The sequence below is a fragment of the Dermacentor albipictus genome, chromosome 2, assembly GCF_038994185.2.
Source record: "Dermacentor albipictus isolate Rhodes 1998 colony chromosome 2, USDA_Dalb.pri_finalv2, whole genome shotgun sequence".
Taxonomy (NCBI): Eukaryota; Metazoa; Arthropoda; class Arachnida; order Ixodida; family Ixodidae; genus Dermacentor; species Dermacentor albipictus.
In genome coordinates, this window is record NC_091822.1 from 24,036,331 (window position 1) to 24,059,327 (window position 22,997).

Here is a 22,997-nt window from a genome sequence, read left to right on the forward strand (position 1 = left end):
CGTGACCGTACACGCGAACGACCAGGCGTTGGGATCCAGCATGGGGTGAACATATTCGCTCGTTTTCCGGTCGCGGTGAGTCGGACTTCTAGATTTGCCGCGCGCCCATCGGCATGTCTTGTGGATAGCAACTCGGCTAGCAGGCATTGATCTATGAAAGGTGCAATAAATGCCCTTGTGATTGTTTGCACTACTGTGTTATCGTTTCTTTGTCCCAAGAGTACGGCAGGAGAACCCCCACACCGTGCCTTAGACGAGTACGTGAAGTACGGCATGCGCTGCCACCACCAGTAAAAGAGGGCTGACACTGCAAGGCTTCATCAACGTGTTGTCTTTGCCCGAGTGCAACGCATGGCTTCATCGATAAATTTGCTAGCCGTCAATGCAAGGCAGCAACTACGTGGTTCACGGTGAAGTCCGCATGAAACCCTGGCTGCTTTTTGTTTTGAAGTGGAGTTGCAGTTTAGGCTATGCACGTTTTCAGCTATGCACCGACACAGAGCTATATATCAGAGAAGTTCCAACGTGGTACATGGCACGAGAGTTTGCTGCAGTGTGCTTTCTTGTTGTTTTTTGGGGGGACATTGCCCCCGATATCAGGTTGTGTACGCGTCCTTTCCAAAACGTTTCGCGACTAATCCACCAGGGCAGGGCGCATGCGCCATCACACCGTGAAAGAGGCGGATTATGAAAGTCCGCAGCCAGCGCGGCGTTATGCGTGGCGGTAAACGCAAGAATGAACACTTTAAAGGCACAAATAGGTACGAAGCGTTCCGGCATTGCTGTCATTCACATACAATTTTTGCTGAAGGTTATGGTGATGCAGACTCCGCCACTTCATTTTGGTTGGACGCTAGCACCATTTTTGCTCTCTTGCGTTGCACATTTCCGGCTCCTTAATGCAAAAATGTACAGCCTTTGAGATTTACGGTTGCTGTATGGCAGCCATGACACATAAGCATAGCCTCCGAGATGTGTATTTGTATTGGCCGTTTTCGTGGCTTCCAGCTGCCTATTCGGGAGTGCTGAATAATTCGAAAATATCAGATACCTGAATTTGAATCAAAGCAAATAATGAATACAGATTAATTTAATTGAATATTTGACAACATCGTATATTCGCCCATCCCTACAGCTGTGCATTTTTCGTACCATTAAATATTGGTTCACAGGTGGTTTTTTGTGTCTGCTCCTTTAGAACAGTCTGTGAGCTTTGGGAGTAACCTAAAACTGAATACAGCATAAATTCTTGGGCAAACATCATGCTAGGAATTCACTGTGCAATGTTTAGCTATTCTAGGAGTGTTATATTTAGACTACACAGAACTTTTAAACATTGCCTGCTGCAGATAGCACAATTACAATCTTTGACCTGGATTACTCAAAGAGGTGGACATTACTTCTATGAGAATTCAGAACGCATAATAGATTAATTAAGAAAAATCTCAGTAATTGGGATTTTACTAATTATTTCACGCTATTATTGTAGCCAGTGAGCTTGCAAGGGCATATCGACTTGGAATGAATTTTGAGGACGGCACAGGTTTCAAGATATATGCCATCAAACTTGTGGTATAAATGCACAACTGTTTCACTTTCTTTTTTACAGAACGCCACTTTATGCAGCAAAGAATAAGAGTAACTGAACCACCAATGTATTTCTTTGCCTGCTATGGGACTAAATATCTTGAAACTAGTGCCATCCTAAGAGTTCGTTCCAAGTGTACATGCCTCCTGGACTCACTGGCTACAATTAAATTACAGTGTGTGCTGTAAAGTAATTAAATAAAATGTTCATTAGTAAGTTTCCTATAATTAGTCAATTATGCATCTCAATTTCTCGCGCAAGTAATAACCACCTCATCACGTATGTTTTTGGCGCTCCTTCTTGTAACCTTTCTTTACTGCTGCCTTGTAGAAGGGGCTGTGGGCCCCTGTCAAGCTGCCGTTTGTTTGTGCAGCTTTTACCTGCAGCCTCCTCCATCTTTCTTGATGGGAAAAAAACATTTTTATTATTATCATCACCTCATCTCAAGGACTATATTTGTGCTATTTGCCACGGGTAATTTTTTTAAACTGTGTAGTCTAAAAAAGTTCCAGTTTCACCGGAAAGGCAAAGCCCCGATTGCAATAGCAAATTAGTAGACAGCTATAAGAAGTAAGGATATTAGTTTTATCAGCTGAATAAACTTGCAAGCATTGGCTTACCAACTAAATTAACAAGCACGGTGTCACGTGCGCACAGGTTAACACGTACACATCTTGCTCGATGACTGCGGAAACTTGCTGTCAATACGCTGGAGTTAGGAAGCGCGGCAGCAGCAGTGATAAAATTGATCTTCATGCCGTCTCTCATTGCAACATGAACTAAACGTCGAAAGCACTGCACATACGAAGGTACCAGCACTCTGTGTACTTTGTCCACATCGCAGATCGCTTTGAAGTCGAGGCCCGTGCGAGTGTACTCTGTCGACATTGCAGATAGATTGCAAGATACCGCAGCCGCGCCGCAAGCTATGCAATAAGCCACCAGAGTATCTAATCAATACAGTAAAACCTCGTTAAACCGTGCCCGCTTAAACAGTAGTTTTGTTTTAAGAGTAGTAAAGTCAAATCGCCGACTCAGTGGCCATTGAACATAATGTGTTTTCTATCCACATAAACCGTACCAGTTTATTGCATACGTATCAGTTAACACGTACTGTTTCCACTTTTTGTCGCGCAAACACGGCGGTGCGTCGTCTCCATCGGGCCGCCCGGCAGAACAAGCCTCAGAGATCAGAATGGCCTCCAAGTGCCCAGTGTGCTTGCGCGTGAAGCCACATCAACATCATTTCGGCGCCATGCGCCGTGCCAGAGAGCATTGTGGCATCGTGCAAAGAAGGACTTGCATCATGCCGAAGCTCGGATAAAAGAAGACGCCGGGTGCTCAGCATAGAAGAAAAATTAGAAATCATTCATGCTATCGAATGTGACACGAAGAAGTTGGTGCTGGCACGCGACAGGGATCTACTGTTGACTACGGTGTGTGGCATTTGGAATGCGAAGTTGTTGCTCGGCAGCGCTGCTGCGACCGCGAAGACATGTCGGCTACGAGGTTCAACTTTTCGCCGTTGCTGCCTCTGTTGTTGCCGAAGTGTTGACTAGCGACCGTGATGAGGATGACATGGAAAGAGGCAGCACGGGCAATTCAGGCCCGACAGTGGCAGAGACTGCGCATTACGTGGCCCTCGTGAATGCAATCATCGCGACGAGAACAGCACCCTGCAATGAAAAAGGCGTCCCATGACTTCTGCAGCGCTACCGCCCGCGTGCACGGAGAACATGAAATGCCAACAAGCAATCTGCCATGCAAGTGTTTGCCGAGAAGAGGGGGCTGGCTGAAAAGCTGGCTCGTAGCTTCAGTAAGTTTGAGGCCACTGTCCTCACTGCTAGGCCTCCGCGGCATCAATAAAAAATAACACTTTTGTCGCATGAATTGAATAAAGAATGCATGGTTTCTTTCCCTTTCATCACACCCTCTCCGAGTTCCGTTTTTGACCGGTAAGTGGGCAATCTCATGCTATTTCAGTTAAGCAGTACTACCGTTTAGTACGTACTTCTTCCGAGCTCCGGCCAACTATGGTTTAACGAGGTCTCACTGTACCAGTTCGGTATTATGGCAGTGCCACCTAGTGTAGGTCAAGCAATAAGGCTCACTCGGACTCGGCAGCCAGCAGCATCTCGACCGTGCGTCCGGCACTGTTCTGCAGCAGGGTGAGCTGGAACAGGTGACGGCAGCAGTCGGGCAGGCGCGACGGCAGCGTGGCTGGGGCCTCTGCACACGCCTGCAGCATGTTGCGTGGGCAGTGGTCCAGCACGGCATAGTAGTCGTCCCCCTTGCGCTTGGTCACCAGCAGCAGGTCGGTGAAGAGGAACAAGTGCAGCGAAGTGCGCGCGCACTGCACCAAGCGGCCCCAGGTGCGCCTCCGGCTGTCCAGTGACACCCGCACGAGCGGGCCTCGCTTCACCAGCCAGCGGCTGGACGAAATGAGAGGCACTGCGCGGCACTCGCGGAACTCGAGCGTGCGTGACACGTGCAGCATCTCCTCCATGCGTGCCATCTTGCGGGCGCCCTCATTACAGTTGGCTACAACCTACGGCAGGAAACAAGTCAAGCCACTTCTAAGCAACTCACCTTCACACTGTTTGATGTTCATACATTTACATCATTTAGATAGCATCTCCTTTCCAATCACTCGTATAATCTGGTTACTTCAGAGTTCTATGAAAAGCTCATTTATGTGCAACAGCAAGTAAGTGGCAGGAGCGTGGGGAAAAATGCTTGTACATGTCAACAATTTTTTTCATCATGCATACTAGCCTAGTTATGCAATTGTAGTTCATAAGTACCTGATGAGCTACGTATTAGCTGCCTGCCCCTTATTATCTACTGTGTTTTTGGCACTGCCTTACAGGATGCATTATCCATAAATAGATGAATTATGCACAATACTAAAGTCAAACACATTAATATAAAACTTGAAAGAAGTGTCTGTGAGTTCAATTCAGTTTACCATAGGGCATGTTCTAATAAGAACAAACCAGATGGTTAGACAACTGTTCTCTGTACTATAACTTTTATGAGATGCAAAAATGTGTCTGATGAAAGGAATACACTTTGGTTCTGTGAAATACTGCACACCTCTTCTGCAATACCATGGTACATAGGTGAAAGCAATACGTTGCTTTGCTGAGATTAGAAAATTTTGAAGGCTTGTATATCGCAAGAACTAAAACGTTGTACCGAGTAAGATTTATTATTGTAACTGAAGATAACTTTCCCGAAATGTACATGCAACCTCAGATAATAGAATAGAAAAAAAAAAGATGTACCAACATTGAGTCTAGGAGAAATGTTATTCTAATCGGGCTATGTTGAGAGGCTTAATGAGACCACCTGTGCATGAATGCAATAGTACTAGAAATAATCAGATAACCATGCTCGCTATTGAAAAAGTTTGTTAGCATAGGCTCAGTAGTTATTTGCAAATTAATGTGCAAAGCGACCACAAATTTGATAACATTAAAGGTCATCAAGACAAAGAGAACTTGCGCATGAGCAAGTAGTAGAATCACGTTGTAGCCCGACTGGAAAATAACTGTAAGGGTCATCCCTTCCTTTGGACGTACGCCTTATCAGCCGTGGTGCCGAGAATATTATACTTCAGCTCAAACAACAGCAGAAAGAAAAAAAATGGTCAGGAACAAGAGCAAGAGGAGGCGTGAAAAGCGTTTGAAGAAATAGCAGAAAGCGAATTCCGGTGTCCCTTTCATTTCTTGAAACAAATAGTGCAAAAATAGCGTGCCACTGGAATATTGTTGCCTCTTGAATAGTGCACCACTGTGCCCGTTTTCTTTTTTTCTTTTTTCTTTTTTTCGCTGTGCGTGACACCACCTAGGGATGATGCAGAGAAACTAACAGTTACAAATTGTAGTAGTCACACATATTACTACTTGAAAACGTGTTTAAGCTTGAGAAGAAAAAAATAAATTTTTTTGATAAAGATTTCATTCATCATTCATTCGTTTTATAGCATACCCTCTGCAAGCAGACGACAAATGAGGGAAGTAAACTTCCAGGGAGTTCACCGCTTGGTGATTGGCTGCTCTCTCCACCCCATTCCCACAAATTTTGCATACTGCCACTTTGCGATGTTGCAGCAACTGAACAGAATGCGTATCGAACAAAGATCTCTGATCGCACCCCTGGTGCACAGTCTTACATGGCACTTAATAATAGTCATGTGTAACTGCGCAATTATAAAAGCCACCCAATTTTAATTACCTTATGTCACAGCAAGATGCGGTGTTTATCCGCATCAGACAATTCATGCGCGGAGAGTCGAAGATCTCTCCCGGAAACGGCTTTCACTTTACCTAAAACCAGGACGTTTACAGGATGCACTGCTTTTATTCAGACTTCAACAAGAGATAGCTCGTGTGCTCTATGCTCCCAGTTAGGTTCTTCGTATATAAGAGAATAAAAACGTTGTGGAGCAAGCTGGCTGTTTTATTCAGCGAGCCCCTATGTAAATGCCGAGCACCACAACAAATAACCATAACCGCACCAGGCCGTAGTAGGTGATGCTCGCATGCTTGGCGCCAAGGTCGATGGCAGCGCTGCGGTGACAAGAACAACAGTGGGCCGCTTGCTGCGCACAGGCTCGGTGAGGAGTTCAGAAACTGAAGATGTATCTATAAGCATTGGTTAGTACCGATTATTACAGAGCTATTTCAGCAGTTAACGAAAGATATAGTTGGGCGACTTTCTGCGGCAGAGACAGGGTACAGGTATATTCTAACTATGTTATGCCCGGCCACGAAGTTTTCAGAAGCACTTGTGCTGCGTAAGGTGACGTCAGGAAGTGTTGTGGATTTGCTGTCGATCTTTTCCCACAGAGTAACATCGTAGAAAGGTGGCATTTACTTCTCAGGCGCGTCCTTAGAGGACTCTGTTATGGAAGTGGGATGCATGCCTGCCAGCAGCACTTTCCGCTTTGCAATCGGTACTACAGTCAAACCCGGTTATATCGAACTTGCAAAAAAAAAAATTGGAGGACGCTTAAGCTTCGCCTTCAAGAGTGGAACGCAACAGCGTTCCCGTCAACCCGCCAAGGGGTGTAAGACAGTGGGCTACGGCGCAGCGACTACGCGCCCCGCATCGGATGCGGTGAGCGTCGAGCAGTGCCGCGTTTGGCGCGGCAACGAAATGTGCGCCTGAGCAAGCGACGGACGCCCGAGTCTTAGAAACAGCTCGTTTCTAAGGCAACACCGCATCACTAGAGACGCATTTGTACCGCTTTGAAGCATCGAGCTCGTGGCTGAGTGGTAGCGCCTCCGTCTCACACTCCGGAGACCCTGGTTCGATTCCCACCCAGCCCATCTTGCAAGTTGTTTTTTATTCATGAAGTGCCTGCTGGGATTTATCGCTCACGGCCAACGCCGACGACACCGACGACACTGGCTTTTCTGCGACACGAGCTCCTTAACGCTGTCGCGTTAAAAACACCTATCTGTTTGATATAGGGCATAATTCAATATAAGCCTGCTGAAGGATGGGGCATCATGAAAGCACATACCATTCATAAAAGCACTTTATTGATGAAACTAGCTTAGTTTCACATGAAATAGTCCTGTATTTTCTTCTGCTTGGTCAATTTCATTGCCTGCCACGCGTGCGCTTCTCCACATTGTCTAAAGAGTTGGAGCAGCTGAGGCTGCAACCTTTCACATTCATGCAAGAGCGCAGAACTAGTGCGAGTGCACCAATCACCTCGGATGATGTCGGCAAAGGATCGTTATTGCTATCCTCATTGTGCCCACTATCACTTGTGCTCAGTACGATGTTGGCAATGTAATTTTCATTTTGGGCTCTCCCGTGGTCGCGACACCACCATCTGCACTCACAAACTCGTCGATCGTTGATCCGCCAGCAGCTTGCGGAAATGCTGACAGCTCGCTCCAAAATTTGGTGACACTGGCAATGGCTTCGTCAAACTCATCAGAATTTTCAGTCACCACCGGGCATGTGGAAGCTGGCACGTCTGAAGCAATTTCGGATGAACCACTTACACACAGCCGCCTTGACGTCGCCGTCTGTATGAGTCTGGCGCGACAAGCACCGGGTCGCGAGTTGGTCTGCTTTAGCCCTAATCTTACCCTTATTCTTCCCTTAAGATCATGCTGAGAGGGCTCCCCGGAATCTCGCATGGTGTGGCAGCATCTGACTTGTCACCGTGTTCGACTCAATTCATGATTTCGAGCTTCACAGTGAAAAGCAAATTTTGTCATATCGCGCTAGCCGGCAGCACAAGTGGGAGAAGGCCCTCAAGGTGCAAACACAACGAACCAGAAAAGCAGTGAGACCACTCGCACTTCCACCATCCTGGCAAGAGCCCCTGATTGGCTGTCTGTGCAAGCGCTGTGGGCGGGCCAGGATTACATTTTTGCAGGGGGGTGTCCATCCCTCACACAACGCAGTGCGCGGTCACAGTAGGCAGAGCGGGTGAATAAAGCCAGGTTTCCCCACTGGCACGAGGGAAACCCAACTTTTTGAGCACTTCTGTGTCATTTGACATTCAATATACTGTCACGTGGTGGTGACGTTGAAGAAACCAGTAGCAGTACTGTGAACTACAAAACTTACTTTTATTGGGCGAACCTGTGCCCACAAGACAGGCTACACTTATAGCACAATGATAGCGGCGAACACGGTCGGCGATCGTCGAAAATTTGATCAGTGGGTCAAGCGTGTCGACTCTTATACAGCAGTTGTCGAATGTTCCCGAGTAATCGCTGGGACTCGCATGCCTTCCACAAAGTTCTACGCCATTCGCGTCGTGCACACATGCAATCAGATTACACAAGGTTCGGCAAAAACAGACAGCGGATAGGAGCATCGATAACATTCTAGAAACTTCCAATACATGTAGACGCGTCCTGCACTGAGCGATAACATTTTGTGGATGGTAAAAGCGCTCACCCGTAAAAGATAAAAGAGTTCACATGCCAATACTGTATTGGGAGTCGCTGTTATTTTTGTTCGATGTAAGCATAATTTTTGCTATGTACACTTATTGTAGCTATACCGTGTTCAGAAAATGTTTGATATACAGGATAGTTCTATGTAAATGGGTTCTATATAGTCGGGTTCGACTGTACGTGAATCTACTGGTTTCACCTCTGCCGAGTTGGTTTACGGAAGGTCACTCGCGAATGGTAAGGAAACGTGGAAAAGATGCGGAGAAGACTTTACTGTGGCGGAGTTTGTTTTGAATCTGCTTGAGCGTCTGCATAATGCAAAAGGGCTTGTGGAGGCCAGCATGAAGTCAGCTCAGGCTCAATTCAATCTGCTATGACAGGACCGCCCATCAGAGGAGGTTCCGTATCGGTGACAAGGTAATGTTACTAAGAGCCTCAAGGCAAAACAGGCTCAAAGTACAGTGGGAAGGGCCCACTGAAGTGGTTTCGAAGCTTTCTGACACAAGCTACATCGTGAAAACCCAACGGAAATGTAAAGAGATGCATATTTATGATTGTAACTTAAGGAAACCTCACGTGCAAAGAGAGGCAGTGGTGAATATGACCATAAACCTTCCTGAAGAGATGGAAGGCAACCTGGTTTGTCCAAGTGGGGGGAGAAGTAGCACTCAAGAACCTCCGAAGAGGACTGTGCAGAGAGAGAAACTAAATGAATCACAGTTGTGTGATTTTGGCGAAATTGTAAGAGAGTTCGATGAATGCTTTGTCGACAGAATGGGTAGAACTGATATGACTGAGCACGATATTGAGCTGACGTCTGAGGAGCCACTGCAATCAAAGTGTTATCAACTCTATCTTAGGCAAAGAGAAATTCTTGTCAGAGAAGTGAAGTACATGCTCAAATTAGGAGCATGCAAATACGCTTCACCTATGATCTTGGCGGAAGCCCTACTATAAGCAATGGGTAAATACCCATTGCTTATAGTAGACTATCGGAAATTAAACAGTCTCACCAAGGATCAAGTGTATCCAATTCCAAATGTTCAGGAGAAGATGGAACAGATGAGTCGAACAGCCTATGTGACTGCACTAGACCTTACTCGAGGGTACTGGATGGAGACTACTGCTCACTGAGCGAGCTTGCACATACACGTAATTCGTCACATCAACAGGCAGCTATCAACCGACAATGATGAGCTTCGGACTTAAAAATGCTCCTTTTTGTTTTTCACGCCTCATGGATAGGATTCTACAGGGTTGTGAAGTATCTGCCATGCCCTACTTGTATGACATCGCAGTCTTTTCTGATTCGTGGTAAACCACTTTGTGCATCTTAGAGTGGTGCTCAGCCGTTTGCGTCAAGCTGGGCTCACCATAAAGGCCGAGAAGTGTCTTGCAAGGGCGACCATGGACTACCTAGGCTGCCACATAGGTCAAGGTTTTAGGAAACCTAGTGAGGTAAAGTTATCAGCTGTAGCAAACTCTCCTTGATCGAAAACTAAGACGGACATTCGGGCGATTTTGGGGCTCACTGGGTATCACAATCATTACATCTGGGATTATTCAACATTGGCAAGCCCTCCGACTGATACTCTCTGCAAGACAGAACCGACAAACATAGTCTGGGATGAAAAGAAGGAAGCTGCCTTCTTCTTAAGCCTGAAGGCTGGATTGATTGGCTGCTCGGTATTGCGAGCTCCCAATTTTGATCGAAAATTCACGATCCAGTGTGATGCGAGTGATCGAGGATTAGGTGCTGTCCTCTGATGACGGTAACGAACATCTCGTGCTCTATCTGAGCCGAAAACTGAGCTCATGTGAGATGGCATACTGCGCATCAGAAAAAGAATGAGCTTGTATTGTGTGGGCCATTCAGAAGCTGCAATGCTATCTTGGGGTGCCAAATTCACCGCAGAGAATGACCATTGTCCCCTGGCCTGGCTGTAAACCATGGCATCAAAGAACAGCCACCTCCTGAGGTGGAGCCTCATTCTGCAGCAATATCATTTTGACATAAAGTCCAAGAAGGGCAAATTGAATAGAAATGCGGATGCACTTATTCGCTCTTTCTCAGCAGTCCAGAGTTGCTCTTCACCATTACTCAAAATTGCTACTTCAGTTTGCCTTTTATCTTTGCAATTGTGTGCATAGATGCATAACGTAGCACGTCTGATTTATCAGCATAAGCGAGTCCAGAGAGTTTTGAATGTGTTCGTTTCTCAAACAGCTACTAAACAAAGATTGATCGCCATCCCTCATTTCATCTGGTTTCTTAAGAAGGGGCCGAGTGCTTGCTTGCACACGTGTTTGAGTTTCAGAGACAGCTTGAAGAATCTGGCCGGCGACATACCCGACAATGTGGCAATCGATGGCGATTTTCTGGCATTAATCTGGCGAAAATGAAGTCGTCTCTCCACGCATAAGTGGTGACTGCTACCCTCCGTGACTATTCTGGAGGCGGAGGAAGCTGTTATGACTGCTGTAGACAACACGCTGTTTGTCATACGCAAAAGCCGAATGCGAGAGCTATGCTGGGAAGACAGTCAGAGGACGGTTCCCACACAATGCTGCGCACTGATAATTTTCTCGTAAGAAGCTCCCCTCGTCATTGAAGCACTACAAAGGGAAAAAAGAGTTGCCACTCTGAAAGAGGCAAGACGATACGAAGGGCTCATGGACATTTCCCGGAAGAAAGGCGCCACGAATTGGCTCCTGCCCTCTACTGAGAAGCTGCGGAGAATACCAGTTGGGAGTAAAGATCTTCTCTCCCATTCCCATGGCCAGACCCCCTCTCCACCTTTGCGCCCGCTGGAACTGGGTGGTGTTGCCGGTCCGATATTCCATTTGCAGCAATGTTGTTTGAGCTTCTTACGTCCAAGCGCGTCAAAGGGACGCGGGGATCAAGAAGAGAGAGGAAGAGGAGAACGAAGACTGTGCAGCGGCCATTCCTGTTCTTCGTAGCCTGCCGTTCCTGTTCTCGCACGCCTAAATAAACCCCTTTTCCCCGTGCTTGTAACAAATTGGTGGAGGTGCGGGGTACACCTCGTAACCACGGAGCCTACGCTGCTACAACTTCGCCGAAGCCGTCGACTTGCCGGACTTCCGCCACCCTCACCTGACATGCCTGAATACGCCTGCCAGATTCCCGAAGGATCTGACGCGGCTTCAAGGCCAGCACACGGGGTTCCGTGGCAATACTACCGGGTGCCACTCACTTTCGGAGGAAAAGCCGTAAAAGATGTCGATGAGTGGCTTACGAACTACCGAAGGGTGAGCCGGTCTAACAGTTGGAACTCGACCGCACACTTGTCCGATGTTGTGTTTTCCCTTACCGACACAGCGCTCGTCTGGTATGAGAATCACGAACACACGCTCACTTCGTGGGAGCTTTTCGTCGAGGAGCTCAGAGCGTGTTTTGGAGACTCTAGCGCAAAAAAGAAACGCGCTGAACAGACGCTTTCGCAAAGAGCTCAGATTCCCGGCGAGACCTGTACGACTTATATCGAAGAAGTGCTGAAACTGTGTAAAATAGTCAATTCTCAAATGTCTGAAGATGACAAAGTTGGACATTTGTTGAAAGGAATAGCCGAAGACGTCTACAATTTTTTGATCGGCAAGGAAAGCTTGGATTCCGTGTCTGACGTCATTCGCCACTGCCGGACCTTTGAGACGCTGAAGATGCGACGGATAATACCGAAGTTTGGTCGCCTGGCTAATGTCACGACGGTGGCAAGTGTAGACCCGAGCTCGTGTGTTGACCTTCCATCCACTATACGGCAGATTGTTCGTGAAGAGTTGCTCCATCAGGAAGAGATGTACCGTTGCGCACCCGGCATCACTGGCGCGTACTCACCACACGAGATGAGAAACACGGCCGTTTCGATGACATGGCAACCCACGGTGAACTCAGCGACCATCGAGTATAGGTCTACCCCACAAACGAGAGGGACCATGAGCTATCAAGGTCATGACTACGCCCAACGCCCACGCCGCACACACGCCTCCCAGCGGCCGATGCCTAGCCATGATGAATGTCACCCACCTACTGTCTATGCAGTCGACAGCAACATGCGCGACTACATGGAAGAACATCGCAATTTGAGGCATCTGCCGGTATGTTTCCAATGCGGTGTCGCGGGCCACATAGCGAGGTTCTGCAATCGTCGCCCAACAACGTGGAATGGTCGATCCGGATCTTCAACAAGGCCCACACCTCCTACGAGGACAACTCAACAGCCGTACACCACCTCTTGGTCAGCTGGCGTCCCTTCTGGCAACGATTACTGGCCGAGAAGCTTCCGGAGCCGCTTGCCGGCATCTGACAGGAGTTTGACGCCACCGCCGACTTCTCGTGCACCGCGTTTACGCCAATCTCCATCGCCAGTGCGCCGCTCCGCCTCGCCTTCACAACCGGAAAACTAGCTAGCGCGGCCGATGGGGGTGAGGTCGCTCGACACGTGCTATCGACAGAAATGCCCCCTGCAGTTGCTATGATTAAGAACAAAGTGCATGTACTTGTTGATGGTGTTGCTACAATGGCTTTAGTGGATACCGGAGCAACTGTATCCGTAATGAGTCTCGGTTTTAAAGGTCGGTTGGGGCGTAAAGTTGTATTTCGGTGGGACCAGGCTGCAACGTTTTGTGGAGTGAGCGGCGAGTCATTGCGCCCTGTTTGTGTGTGCACTGCTGACGTATCCTTGGCTGGTGGAGTTTTCGCGACGGAATTTGTAGTTATTCTCCGATCGACGCACGAAGTGATTTTGGGCATCGACTTTTTGCGACAGTGTGGTGCGACCGTCGATTGTCGCACGGGGGAAGTTTGCGTCGATGGCCATGTTTCGTCCGGGCTCTTAGAGGAGCCTTGCAGTCAAGGTGAACTTTGTGTGTCTGCAGATACTGTTGTGCCTGCGTCCACCTCGGTGTGCGTGCCGGTTGTATGTCGCGGTGCAGTTCCAGACAGTTTCGATGCCTCCGTAGAGCCAATGCATCTAAATTGTGTGAAGAAGAACGTTTTTATCCCTCATTGTGTGGTATCCATCGGCAATGGGCGAGCTGGCTTATGGACGGCCAACTGCTCGGCAGAACCCGTCCTTCTTCCAGACGGCTTGAAACTCGCCTACTTTACAGAATACACGTCTTCGTCCGTAGCCGTACTAACAGACTCGCCGTGTGAACCTGCTGACCTTCGCCAAGTCTCAGACAAAAAGCTTCTGTCTATGATAAACAAGTCGCTCAGCACAAGGGAGCGCCATACCTTGGTGGATACGCTTTCTAAGCATCTGTCAGTGTTTGACTTTGCGCAGCCGGACAAAGCGTTCTCGATTCCCGAGTCACGAACGCGCCATACTATCGATACGGGATCTGCGCGCCCGATCAGGCAAAAGCCTTATCGCGTGTCGCCTAACGAGCGCAAGATAATCGGGGAACAAGTGAGTGACATGATGAGAAATGGGATAATACAAGAGTCCTCGAGTCCTTGGGCAGCTCCGGTCATACTCGTCAGAAAGAAAGACGGTAACTGGAGATTTTGCGTCGATTATCGAAGATTAAACGCCGTGACTAAGAAGGATGTCTACCCGCTGCCCCGGATAGATGATGCAATCGATTGCCTTTATTCGGCCTCTTATTTTTCTTCAGTGGACCTGCGCTCAGGATATTGGCAAATCCCGATACACCCGACAGACAGAGAGAAAACAGCCTTCATAACCCCGGATGGATTATTCGAATTCAATGTGATGCCATTTGGGTTGTGCAACGCTCCAGCAACCTTTGAAAGGTTCATGGACACCATTCTGCGTGGGTTAAAATGGAACATCTGTATGTGCTATCTTGACGACGTTGTTATATTCGGGCGCACATTCAATGAGCACAATACGCGCCTGGATATTGTCCTCAACTGCATCAAAAACGCCGGCCTGGTTCTGAACTCCAAGAAATGTAAATTTGGTGACCGTCAAACCGTTGTGCTGGGTCATCTTGTTGACAAAGACGGTATCCGGCCTGATCCCCTCAAGACGGCAGCTGTCGAGGCATTCAGTGCACCGCAGTCAGTGAAGCAACTTCGTAGTTTTCTGGGTCTTTGCTCTTACTTTCGCCGATTTATTCCTGGTTTTGCTGACGTCGCTTATCCTCTGACAAACCTGCTACATAAAGACGCACGGTTTGACTGGACACCCGAGTGCGATTCTGCATTTCGTCAGCTGAAGTTCCTGTTAACCTCCCGACCTATCCTTCGCCACTTCAATCCTACTGCGCCGACAGAAATCCACACAGATGCTAGTGGCGTTGGTCTGGGTGCCGTATTGGTCCAACGCTATGACGACCGTCAGCACGTGATTGCTTACGCAAGCCGCTCATTAAGCAAACCTGAACGGAATTACACGGTGACAGAGCAAGAATGCCTCGCTGTAATCTTTGCGGTTCAGCGATTTCGCTCGTACTTGTACGGACGCCCATTCCAAGTCGTCACAGACCACCATTCCCTGTGCTGGCTCGTGAACCTTCGCGACCCTTGTGGTCGCCTTGCGCGCTGGGCTTTGAGGTTGCAGGAATATAACTTCACTGTTTCCTACAAGAGTGGCCGAAAACACGCTGACGCAGACTGCCTTTCCCGTATGCCGCTTGCCACGACAGACTGCGACGCAGACGATTTTGATCATCTCGTCGCTTCTGTGACACCCGCTTTTCCAGATATCGATGCGTTCAAAACAGAACAACGGACCGACACTAAATTGGAGCCACTCTTTACTTCTGCCCATTCAAGTGCAACAAGCAGCTACTGTGTACGTGACGGGCTCCTGTACAAAAGGAACTACTCAAGCACGGGTGCACGCTTCCTTCTAGTGGTGCCAGAGCGTCTCCGGCCAGCAGTCCTTCAGGCTATGCACGATGACCCTACCTCCGGGCACTTAGGCACTGTGCGCACACTTTATCGCATTCAAGAACGCTTTTACTGGCCCCGGATGCGACATTCGGTTGAGTTTTATGTCGCCAGCTGCATACAGTGCCAGCGTCGGAAACGCCCAACCACTGCCCCATCTGGTCTCCTTCAACCTGTGCCGCCTTCCAGCTCACCCTTTCGGCAAGTTGGAATTGATCTGTTAGGCCCTTTTCCGAAGTCATCTAAGGGGAACCGCTGGATAATTGTCTGCGCCGACTATTTCACACGCTATTGCGAGACGGCGGCTATACCATCAGCAACTGCCACCGAAGTGTACCTTTTCTTACTTCACGCTATTGTTCTCCGACATGGACCACCTGGTGTTATCATAAGCGACCGGGGACGTCAATTCACGGCGGATATAGTGGAAGAGCTTGCGCGTTTGTGTCACTCGCACCTCAGACACTCGACGCCATATCATCCGCAAACAAACGGCCTCACTGAGCGCACTAATCGAACGATCACAAATATGCTTTCCCTGTATGTTGCGTCCGATCACAAGAATTGGGATGAAGTTCTACCGTTTATTACTTACGCATATAACACCGCCAAGCACGAGACAACCGGCTACAGCCCCTTCTTCCTTCTATATGCTCGGCCGCCCCGGTATACGCTCGACACTGTCCTCCCTTTTTACCACCACGACAATCCTACGGTCGCCGATACGCTGTGCCTCGCTGAAGAGGCTCGGAGACTTGCGCGTCTTCGGACTTTGGCATCACAAGAAAACTCCAAAGCCCGCTACGACGCACGACATCGGCCAGTTACATATAACCCTGGTGATCTTGTTTGGCTTTGGACGCCCACAAGGAAGCGCGGTTTGTGTCAAAAGCTGCTGGCAAACTACGATGGACCGTATGTTGTCATCGACAAAGTCAGCGAAGTGAACTACACTCTCGCGCGCCTCACGAACACTGGTAGACGTTCTTCTAGGACACACGTCGCGCATGTCGCACGGTTGAAATCATGCACGCCACGACAAGCTAGTTGACTCGCCCAGGGGGCTTTGTCTGCGAGGGGAGGTATGTTACGTCCAAGCGCGTCAAAGGGACGCGGGGATCAAGAAGAGAGAGGAAGAGGAGAACGAAGACTGTGCAGCGGCCATTCCTGTTCTTCGTAGCCTGCCGTTCCTGTTCTCGCACGCCTAAATAAACCCCTTTTCCCCGTGCTTGTAACAATTGGCTGTCATCCTGGTGGGTTGTGACTTGTGTGTGATTGGCTATCACCAGAAGGGAGGGTTTGGACAGAGGCGTTATAATGGCAGTGCAGAGAGAAAAGATGCTGCTCTGTGCCATGAAAATGAGGCTAATCCAGACGCTCATTGCTAAACACTTGACTTCTTTCTGTTTTTCCTATTCAAGGATGCAAATAGGTTTTGTTCAAGTGCCAGTAAACCTTCTTGTTTTTGCTTTCCCAACTTTTGAGCTTCAGATTTCTTCAACTTGAAGCCTCTGCCATGCTACCATATGGAGCCAGGTTTGAGACATAACCCAGCACTGCAATAATAAGTGGCACGCTCTTCAACGAACTCCTTTCATGCCAACATGGGTCACTGTAGGTTCGGAACTGGGTAGGCACCACTGTTCGAAGAAACTCTTTGACGCCGACGTGGAGCAATGTGTATGTGCCACTCGTTCTGTGCTGGTCTTCAATAAAGACCTTTGATGCCAAGTTGGGTCGCTGGGTATGTGCCAGTAGGGGTTTGCCGATCTTCAATTACTGTCTTTGACGCCAAACTGGGTAACTAGCTATGTGCCACTGGGAATGTGCCAATAACAAAAAGGACCACTCAAATTTATCTGATGCTGAGCGGAATCAAACGAACGTAGTAAGGTTTCTTCAAGGACCTGATGCATTAACAGGCTGTGCCAAAAATGCACTACGTGTGTCCCACTTTTTAATGAATGCATTTAGCACCAACACTTTAGCGAACTGTGGCATGAATGGCTTATGCCACTCTTCAATAGACCTCTTGGGTCCTTGAGTAGGCGCCACCGAGTGTGAGACAAGTGAGGGAATAATTCTCAGCGTTCATACTCACTGGCGTGCCACGCTTCTCATCTCTTAGGCCATGAGCGGACTTCTCGGCAGTGCCACTAGAAGACACAGCGTGTCGAGAAAGAAGCATGAGAATGGAGCTTGGTTGCTGCATGACACATTTCTTGGCATTCGCACGCCATGCATTTTGGAGGCCACGCAAAGGCTTCGTGACGGCACCAGTGACGCTCGATGGTGTCGAATGTTCTTAGGGAAGCACGAAAGAGGAACCCTGTTGCGGTACAGCCTCACACATAACTCATTTTGACAGTGGCATTACACTGTGCTGTTACATTTATTCCATGCTAAACCAATTACCATCGAAAGTCACTGCAAGATGGGTTCTGGAAAATGATGGAGGGCCCCTCACCAGGTCTGGCCATTTTGAGCTGACAAGTGCAGAGCATACATTCCGTGATAACGATCGTGTCAGCAAAGTATTACATCGTTATGTGCCACGGAAAGATCTGAAATTTCAAACTGAACGCCGTCTTTCCTTCTCCTTGTGGTCGCCACGCTCCAAGCCGGAGGATGACGTACTTGCATCCCTGCGCCTACGTACTCAAGTCCGCAGTGTGACGTTGCTTGTATTGACACGTGAGTTTGAGAATTATTCAAGGCAGCATCTGTTGCTTGAATTGACGAGTTGAAGCTTAGAGAAATAATAAAAGACATAAACGGAATGTCTGTGTGTCTTCTGCTTTGCTTTGCACCGAAGCAAGAGAGATGTACTTCCGCTTTGTCTGCTTGTTCCCACGATCGTGCAGTCACATGTGCAGGTACTGAAACTATGCCATTTTCTACCATGTTCCAGCATATGATCATGCTCAGCGATCCATTTGTTCTGCCTCAGTATTCGTGTAGCACTGAATTATACCGCTAGTCATGTGTCCTTTTGCACAGCGTGCAAAACTGTGCGCTGCACGAAACGATAACAGCTTGCACACAATGCCACCAGTGGAACTGCGCATCACCGAAAAAAAAAAAGTGAGGAGAAAAAAAAGAAGAAGGCGGAGCCCTTGACGTATGCGTCACGCGATCCTCGAGGTCTGGCATGGGAGAACTCAGAGAAGGAATTTCACTTGCGGAGGCTAGACGGGGCGAGTGGAGAGGGAGTACCGCTATGCAGTGGAGCCCGCCTACTGAAATAAAGTGTTCACAGCACTGGAATAATTCTATCTCGGCTATAATGAGCCGACTTGAAAAATTTTTGCGGCAGAACGCTCCATAGAGGACACATAACAATTTCCAGCATATAACTAAAATTTGCTATGGAGCCCTTTAAAGGGTAACTCCAGCGATTTTTCTATGTCAACAGAGGATGAAATTCGCTGGGTACGTTTGAGAACACTTTCATCATGTCCTCAAAAAAGCAGGTTTGAGAGTTGCACAGATATTTTACAAATTAATTTCATTAATTGATTCGAACACTTTACCTTGCCTCCCTCTCAGTTACAAGCCCCATTGTGTATGACGTCAGGAGTGTAGCGTGCAGAGAATGCCGGGATTATGCAGACGACAGTGACGAGAGCATCAAGGAATTGATGAGCTTACGGCGCGAGAAGTTGCTGTCGCAAGAAGTTGTGTTCTCCATAGACGTAGGCTGCACGAACTTCAGCCCTCGTCATCTGCACACACAGTTTGAACCGATGCCGAACGCATTCAGCCGAGGTTAAGCCTATATGTCACACTTGCATAGTTTGTGCGTCTGCTGCTGGAAAGCCTGAGCGACTGACATGGAGCTAATTAGCCATCAGGATGAAGAAAACTACTGCAGTTCAGTATTGACAACACGGATTTGAAATAAACCATTCCTCATTTCGCACAATGTACACTCAGAAAGCGAGAAGTCACGACACGGAGCAGTATCAACATCGTTACGTTGCCGTTTTCGATGGAAAGCTGCCCGCCGCACTCACTAACGCTTCCCTAAATTAAATGCGACTATGAACATGGGTGTATTTTTACGTATTGCCATGCAGACCCATCATTTAGCTTCCGAGGTGCGCTGCTTGCCTCCTATCCCAAATGGGCAGCAAGCGTAGGTGCCTCGATACAGCAGAATGAACAATCATGTAGTTCAGCCAACGCCAACGGCATCTATACTGGCATCAGCGTTTTCGCGAGAAAACTATGCATTCTCGCAAAGCCCTCTTCTATGTCCACTTTACGGAATATAATGCTGCGAGGCAGAAGTCTGTCGCATTAGGTCGGCATCGATGAAGAAGTTGCTCCTTGCTATCTTGGCTGCTGTGACTTCTGTGCTGCTCACCTTACTTGTAAATATTTGTAAATATACGTTTATTGTGCAACATTTCTGGTGGAGGTGCTGGGTACGTTGCCTGTTCATCATCATCAAACCAGCACAAAACTCCGAAGCGGTCGCCGCGTTGTTCCTTTGGTGATGGCCACTGAAGCGCGCATCGCGCTGGAACTTACCGCGCCGCAGCTATCTCCACCGTTTGTCATCTTACCGTTTCCAAAAGATCCAGGCACCTTCTGCGGCACAGATGATGTGGATGTGGAGGATTGGATTACCGTGGTACGAGCGGGTCAGCAAACACAACAAGTGGGACGATACCCTTATGCTGGCAAATGTGGTATTTTATCTTAAGGGAATTTCATGCGTCTGGTACGAGAAGCATGAGCACAATCTCACCAGCTGGGACCTATGGAAAGAAAAACTGAATGACTTGTTTGGCAAGCCCTTGGGTTGTCAGCTAGCCGCTAAAACATAACTTGGCTCTCACGCGCAGTCATCTACTGAATTATACATTTCGTATATTCAGGATATTCTTGCCGCAATGATGATGGTAACATGTCCGATGTGGACAAGATCGAGCACATACTCAAAGGTATCTCCGATGATGCACTTATGATGATGCACCGTGGATGCCATTATGAAAGAGTGTCGGCGATTTGAAGAAGCAAAATCCCGCCGTATCGCCCAGCAATTCACCTCCCCAATACTGCCGCATCGTCATCATGCGAAGAACTGCCACAGACTTTACAATTGCCTGCTTCGGACACTCTGACACGTATTGTTTGTCGTGAAATAGAAGCAACGTCGCCAGCCCCTCTTGTGCCCGATGTCTCGACTGCCAACCAGCCCATGGTTTCCTTGATTCAAGCCGTGGTTCGACAGAAGTTTGCTAATGTCGGACTCTCCTCTGTCTGCACTGTGTGCGTTCCACCAGATACACAATCAGTTCTACCAGTCGCACCGAGGGACCAGCCCTTTTACTTGCGATACTGCAATCCCACCGAGTGGAGGACACCGGATGATCGCCCAACATGTTTCGCGTGCTCTTGAGTTGAGCATATTGTGAGGCACTGCTGCAGCTGCCGGACGTTGCCGACTGGATGGAGCACCCAGAATCCTCGTCCTGAAGGCTACTCCCGTACAACATCGTCGCACTCTCTACCGACTGACAAGCCCGATGTCGACACTCGCACCAATGTGTATAGCAGGTTACCATCACTATGTGACCACCGATCTCGCTCGTAGCAAAGTGAATTTTTTCTGCGACAATATTATGTGCAAGAAGAGAATAAGAAGAATGATAAGTAGGCAGCCATAAGAATGCTCCCGTACTACAGTCTCCCGCTCGCTCATATCATACCATATCGTTCGAAGATGTGTGGTCACTCATATCAGTATGATTCAGAGTGATGCCATGGCGCTTACATGCATAAAATCTGCCTGTTTTGATATGTTCTGACAGTAATTGTTGTCACCAATGAGCGGCTATGGCATTATATGTCAAGTGCACGACGAGTAGTCGCTGCACCTGCTGATGTAAACAAATGCGCCGTTCAGTGCTTTGGACTATTAGCGGCGTTCTTGCGGGATACAAATACGGAAAGTCGTGCTCCATATCTTGCAGTGAGCATGTGAAGCGTTTTCCTGAGAAGGGGTAAAACACCTAAAATAGCAAGCAGCCTGTATAAAATCTGTGCTACCCTTGGTCTTCACGTTGCAGCACGATATGTAGCGCATGGGCGCTGGCTCTCGTGGTGGTGGGTCGAATGCGAAGGGCAATTCGTGACTATCGAATTCGTCAGAATCATAACTGTCAATATTTGACAGAATCGAAAAGCCAGTGTTGCTGACATACTATCACCCGAAGGTCCCGCGTGGTCACGATTAAGCCGAGCATCTACTCTTCGCTGCCAGCGGGCGAGACTGGCATGCCTTGCGTGCCTCTTCCGGTGGGGACACTCGTGACGTCACATGAAGAGGTTCGCTCGGCTGCTTGGTAAAGTTTTGGTTTTCCTTTTTGCACTTTTTTGCTTATTCAAAATTATTTGCAAATTTGTGTAACAATTCTACTATCAGACGTGTGAAAGGGGGTATCGGGAACCTAAATATTCCATTACTTTGACATGGTCAAAAAATCGCCAGAGTTGCACTTTAAGAGCTCTCTCCGATGTTGCTGTGCCAATATGAGCCCTTGTTTTTGCCCATCATGTGTGTCTCGTATATGAAGCCGATAACAAGGCCTAGTACACATTCCTAAATTATACGCACGCACACGTGCCCATGCAGCATGATGCATAGAAAAACCATCTGTGTTTTGGGAAAGCTAGTGAAATGGAAGGTGCTAATCTGAAAAAAATTCAAAAGTGAAGGGGGCATTTAGAGCCAACAAAAAATTGGAGGATGCTTAGGCTTCGCCTTTAAAAGTGCAACACAATAGCAGTCAAAGATCCCTGGCTGCTTCTTATGCCTCCTGGCAACTGCAGCTTATGTAACCGTAATGTTTACCGGTAAACACTGGTGGCAAGCACTACGCAAGAAGGCAAGCTTTCTGGTATAAATGCGGTATTCTGTATGGGTTGATCATCTGTTTCGCACTTTTTATATTTCAGTCTGTGGGTATATAACGTAAGAAGCATGCGCTGTTGGTGTTTTGTTTCATGACATTTGCTTGGGCGCTGTCATTCTTAAAATTCCAAGGAATAACTTTGTCAAGAATGTGAGACAAGGTATGAGCAACGTTAGTAATAGGATGGTGTGGCCGTATAAACCCCACATAGTACGTGTCATATAGCAAGGCATGGCACATACATATACTTAGTATATACAGGAATTTTCGCTAACGAGGACACCAGCACCGAATGCCGACAGCGGATTTTCTGTGACATGAGGCCCTTAACACCACCGCTTTACAAAGCGGGGTTCTATAAAAAAATTTGAAGGCCTGTAAGTAAACATATTAGGCATCTTGGAGCTCACAGGAGATGGCGCATGTGCGTGTGTAAATTTAGAAACAAGTGCTGTGTCCTCTAGCAGTGACGCCTTTTCTCACTTGGTATGCTTTGCCGCATATAACAATTATATTGTGACAAAGCTAAAATAATGTCAAGTGAATTAATGGTGTGTTTCAGCGCTCTTTCTGACTTTTGTTTAATTCGATCCATCAGGTAATTTGACCAGTTCTGGCAGTCCCGTCAAGATTGAATTAATGGAAGCCGAGCGTAGCTTTGGTACAAA

The 22,997-nt window shown here is 47.9% G+C and overlaps 1 protein-coding gene across 2 annotated transcripts in view; it reads right to left on the bottom strand.

The window, feature by feature from the left end:
* The window catches only part of Exn (Ephexin), a 173,430-nt gene that overhangs the window by 28,231 nt on the left and 122,202 nt on the right, over window positions 1–22,997 (bottom strand). For both annotated transcript variants that reach the window (XM_065426613.2, XM_065426612.2), the window contains exon 13: window positions 3,700–4,136. In XM_065426613.2, coding sequence (XP_065282685.1) covers window positions 3,700–4,136 — 437 coding nt within the window. The remainder of the gene's footprint in view (window positions 1–3,699; window positions 4,137–22,997) is intronic.